The sequence below is a fragment of the Acyrthosiphon pisum genome, chromosome A1, assembly GCF_005508785.2.
Source record: "Acyrthosiphon pisum isolate AL4f chromosome A1, pea_aphid_22Mar2018_4r6ur, whole genome shotgun sequence".
Lineage (NCBI taxonomy): Eukaryota > Metazoa > Arthropoda > Insecta > Hemiptera > Aphididae > Acyrthosiphon > Acyrthosiphon pisum.
Genome location: NC_042494.1, coordinates 95338087 through 95343696, shown reverse-complemented (window position 1 = coordinate 95343696; position 5610 = coordinate 95338087). Strand labels below are relative to the sequence as shown.

The 5610-nt window shown below is 29.9% G+C and overlaps 1 protein-coding gene across 2 annotated transcripts in view; it reads left to right on the top strand.

Annotated features, from left to right (window-relative positions):
• LOC100161504 (acyl-protein thioesterase 1,2-like) overlaps positions 1-1110 on the top strand; it is a 10570-nt gene extending 9460 nt beyond the window's left edge. For both annotated transcript variants that reach the window (XM_008182888.3, NM_001162647.2), the window contains one exon: positions 816-1110. In XM_008182888.3, the coding sequence (XP_008181110.1) occupies positions 816-860 (45 nt within the window). In that variant the 3' untranslated portion in view covers positions 861-1110. The remainder of the gene's footprint in view (positions 1-815) is intronic.
• The last annotated feature ends 4500 nt before the right edge of the window (positions 1111-5610 follow it).

Below are 5610 nucleotides of genomic sequence, written 5' to 3'. Positions count from 1 at the left end.
AGAACGTAAAACATATACCATTATCCTTAGAATTGAACATTCTTTCCAATAAAAAAAACTTATTTTTTGTGTTATGTGCTCCTTTAATAATATTAGAAAATAAGGAAGTGGACATCCTGCAGAGAGAAACCAATAACATTTTTTTTTATCAATTCATTTTTAGTTTTTCTGTAACTCGTTTCATTTTTAAACGCGATAAACGAATTTTATTCAGCCTTTAGGCTTTTATTATTGGGTGATATATTTTTCTGATCACGGGAAATAATAAAAGATTTATTTTTCACCTTATTCCAGGATGCTAGGATATATACAATAATATTATATTCGTCTCGATTCGAAAAAAATTCAGCACACCACCGCTTGTTTTGTGTGTCAGTCAGTTATTACTCGGTTACCTATACGACACCAAATTTGTTCACTCATTACCACCTATACTGTGTTATTAATCTTAATATAATATATTTCTGTGACCCAACGTGGTGATTGGGGTGACCCATGATTTATGAGAGCTCAAATCGTGGGTGTGCAAATTTGAACTGAAAATATACTAATGATGATTACAAATTTTCGCACTATTTCGTAGCTACGTAACATCCTTCACGTTGAATTAGATATAGGTACATTATAGAATATTATAATATTAAAATTATTGGTAATTACCGCAATAGGTACGCATTTACTCGGGTACTCGATAATCTTATTGACCCATAACCGCGTTTGCGCAACACGTTAACAGTTTGTACCAGTTGTTGTAAAATCATGTGGCCGATACACAACAACTACATTTCTATCAATTTTTTTTTATGTATTTTTAGGAGTTAGAAGATGTCAAAAATTTCATCAACAAAATATTCCCGTGACCGAATGAATATAATCAAGCAGGAAAATTGATGTAGAATGAATTTATAGTTCAAAAACGTCTGCGTACATACAAATTTATGTTAGTTGTACATTTTTCATTATTTATTATGTTTAAGAGTACGATTTTTGTGCTCGTATATTATTATGTTGTGCTATTTTATTAGCATTAACGTTTTGACTAGGCATCCATGCAATTGTATTTAATATGTTTCAGTGACAAAATATCAATAAAAATGTGAAATACAAAAACATATGTCTTTTTCCTCAAACCTGGATATTCGAAAATTCGTTACTGAAAAATACAAATTTCAAAATAATAATAAATAATTATCTTATAGATTTAAACCAAAAATATAATCTTGTGTGTATCCCGTTGGTAACGACGAGACAATGCTTTACAAAAAAAAAAAAAAAATAATAAAAGCTATCTATAGTTGATGTTTCAAATAACGTGTTTTTATATTACTATAGGTACATATTATAATATTATAATTCTATAATGTTGAGCAATTTATATTTTTATCTCGAAAATAATAATATACACCAATATTATTATTATTCGTTTCACAGGCTGGCCTAATTGCATTTAACATTATTACACTGTTTATAAAACGTTATAAATCAATAAAACATTTTGGGAGGAAAAAAAACAACGTTTCAAATGCATTAAAAAAAAAAAAATCAATTTTTCGTTTTCGAGAGAAGCGATTTTTAACACGGCATACGTACGTAGGTTACCCACGTGATAAATCATTATAAATTATAGCCGCCTGTGCATATCATTATTAATAATATTTAATTTAGATAGGTAGGCTATTATAATATACGCACTGTACACATGGGCGGTGGCCTGCGGACTAATTATAAACATGTTTAGATAAGTTTTTCAATCGGTAAATATCTCACGCTCGACGACGACGAGGACTTGCGCAACAATGTAAGTAATCATAATTATTATTATATTATTATATACGGCCATAAGCGAGATGATGGTTATTTGCGATTTTTTTTCTTGAACCTATATATCGTCGTTTGCGCTGCAGGTGGGTCGTCTTGGGTTAGCCAGCAACGTCGTAGGTATTTTGTGTAATACTCGATGGGTGCTATAATATTATTATGTAACCTGCGCCTCCGCTGGGTGGAAAAGCGACTAGAAATTCGCAGTTGACTGCGGACGTAACCACGGTTAATGCACTGCTTATTCCAATCGTATAATATATGAGCCACCCACTCGTGGTGCCGGGGTGGGATATAGAAAAAAATTCTCAATCACTCGATAGACGTCACCGCGTCGACGAATTCTCAAGATGAGTTCATATTATTATGGTCACGCGCATCGTGTGAGGAAAAATCCTTCGACTAGGTCGATCTTCTCAAAAAAAAAATGCACCGCCCCCAAGTCCACATTCGGTCCTGCGGGGGGTGCGATATGGCTGTACGTTTTTCACCAGATTTTCACGGAGTGTTAAAAAAATGTTAACGTCTGGCGGCAGTGACCGCCACGTTCACTTTCCGCAGACGTTTTACATTAATTTAGATATTATAGTCTTATCGTAACCGTTTTAGTAGGTATTAATATTGGAATGCGAAATCAACGTTAAAATAATTTATTATTATACTGTTGTAAGCAAGACGGTATTAAAATATTAGTCTAAGGCAGGGGTCATCAAATGGTGGCGTGAGTTTATTACAAATAATCAAAAATTCAATATTTTAGAATAAATTAAATCTAAAAAGCTTTAATACAATTAATATTTACCAAACAAAATATAACGCGTACCGTAGTTGTACCACAAAAACAATTTTTAAAAATTTTAAAATGCGAATTTTCACTTTTCTTCAGATTGTATTTTTAATTAGAAAAGCTTTTTTCGGCATTGATTAATGATATCATTGAATCATTTATATTATGGCATAATAATGAATTTCTTTCAAACGATGAAATAAAATAAAATAATCGTAATATTATAATAGAGTCTATTTTAAATAATATTCAATAATAATATAATCAATAAAATTGGTCATTATAAAAGCTAAATGAACTCCCAAATTGTTATATAGACGGGTATTCAAATTAATAAATAAATAATTTTGTGTTGCACGCATGGCCGCATGGGAATACTTCTAATTCATTTCGGACATTTTCAAAGAATATTTGCCATAGAGCAGACAATATGTCCGACACGTGACTCCCGGCTCATTTTTTTCATGGCTCACGAATAGCAATATTAATGAACAATTAATCGTAAAAAAAATTTTCAACCTTCATTTTATGTCACAACTATGTTAGTGATAGGCATATAGGTATTATATTACTTTTCTGTCCAACATCTTCTGATAAACTGTAATTGAATAAGTGTTTTTGTTTCTTTTATTATTTATTTATTCATACACCTAAGGTTATTGTACAGTATTGTACGTAATGACTTATACATTTATCTAGATAAGCCCATTTTTTTATCTAAGCTAAACATTAGATAAGTCGTAATGTAATTATCTGGATACTTTAAAAGATAATTAATTTCAAAAAATCTTATCTAGATATTTCCCAACACTGATTACAAAACTGATAACGTCTTAAGGTGTATATATAATATAAACTCCAAAAATCAGATTTTGAACAGCTGCCTTGTTAAAGAAAAAAAGGAGGTGAAGATGCTCGGTGAATCGCTCTGTAGATATAGGTACACTGCCTATGCATAATAATGTATGGTTTTACAAAACGTGTGTTTATCGTTATCGGTTCTGATGACTCTACGCATCTGCAGTGTTTTAACATACCTTTACTTATAATAATATTATAGTATTATTATTATTATTATTATTATTTTTTTTTATTCAGGACGTGCCGGGTCGTTGTTGTTCCGTCGGCTACTCTGAGTCGTGCGACTCTCGTGTGCTCGCGTATTATTAATTTATTATTAAGATTTGTTTTACTGTTTTAATATTATAGACATTGTACCAACTAATCCACTATCACGTGTACAGTTAATGTATATTATATATAAAAAAGAGATGCTACAGACAATATTTTATCATATAATTTATAACTCATACCTAAATTAATCGACTATACGATATTCTATTAGTTTTACTAACTCTGCAATGCGATTTCAGAATTCGGCAAGAGTGTTATTATAATATTATGTTATTGCATGTAACCTTCACAATATTTAAAAATAAAGATTTGTAAAATGTAACACCCACTTAGGTTAAATATATATATTTTTGTGTATTATATTGGGCTCACTGCCCATAATTAAATTAATTAAATAAAAATAAATCATATATTTTATCGGAAATAAAGCACCTGCTAAATTAGGTTTTTATTACGCACGTGTGCACACTTTTTGGACGAATCTGAATTAAAAACTTTAGTACGGTTAGGTTAGGTTAGGATTTTGTATTAATTGATTATATCAATCCACCATAGGTAGAATACGAGAAACATACACTAACGTACATACAGCACGTGGTCCGCGATGTACCGCAGATAAATTGCCTACCTGATAATGTACTGCTGCGAATCAGAATTTTTATTCCAGGCAATGGACAAGTTAACATTAATTTTGAAACCATAAACCGAATATTAAATAACGAATTGAACCAAGTTTGAGTCACATATAGTTAGTACACTTAATGGGCAACGAAGTGCACGGGTTCAGCTAGTTTTTTTATAAAAATATAAGTATACCTATGTTGTATTATGTAACGAGGGATGAAAACTGAAAACATATTTTCCTATTTCGTTTTCGGTTTCAAATTTCAGTAATTATTTTCTTTTTGAGATTTCGATTTCAATTTTGATTGTAACGGTACTGATTTCTTTGATTTCGGTTTCAGTATTGCGATATCAAATTCTGGTTTTAACCGGTATTAAAAATCGGTATCCGATATCAGTTTTAAGCCCTGTATTTGTAACCACTTCATATTTGTTGAATTCGCTGTCGAATATTCTAAAGTTAATTATGAAAGCTGGTAATATTTTGTGAAATATAATTTTTTTAATACATCTTTAACAGAATCGATTCTGTTCAGATTATATATATATATATATATATATATATATATATATTAAAGTAATAGTAAGTAAATGTATATGCTAATATGAGAACATAAATAAATGTGAATTATTTTAGTTTTGTATTTATGTATACATTTTTTTATCCATCTAGTTATTAATATGTTGTATTATAAAACATAGGTAAATTAAAAATGTAAATAGAATATTGTACCTTATATAAAAATTATTATTTTTATTATTATAATATGTATTCTGCGATTTTTTCCCCAAAATAAAATAATAGTATATCGTAGCCAATATGTGAAATCGATCTTTTCGTGAAATTACTTTTTCACACTCCGGAGAACACAATGATATTTCACAAAATAGTCACTCCGAATATAAAATTGACATCGTAGAATTTTTTTCTACGATATGGTCGTGGCCAGTTTTATTAGACGACTACCTATTATTTAATAAGAGGACGTGATACCCGCATGTGTTGTCTCCGTCTTACAAGTGCATAACATAGCAAATTATACTCAAAGCAGAACACGTGTAGCTCCGTTAACTTAAACATTAGAGTAAATTGACCTCTTATAAAATCTAAAGGTAAGATTATTATCTAGACAACCTCATGAGCTTTTTATTATATTTTAATTTTTAAGCGAGTTATAAGTATTTTAAAATACACAAACAATTTACAATTTTAAAATACTGCGGGTATCACGTCCTCTTAAGAGGAT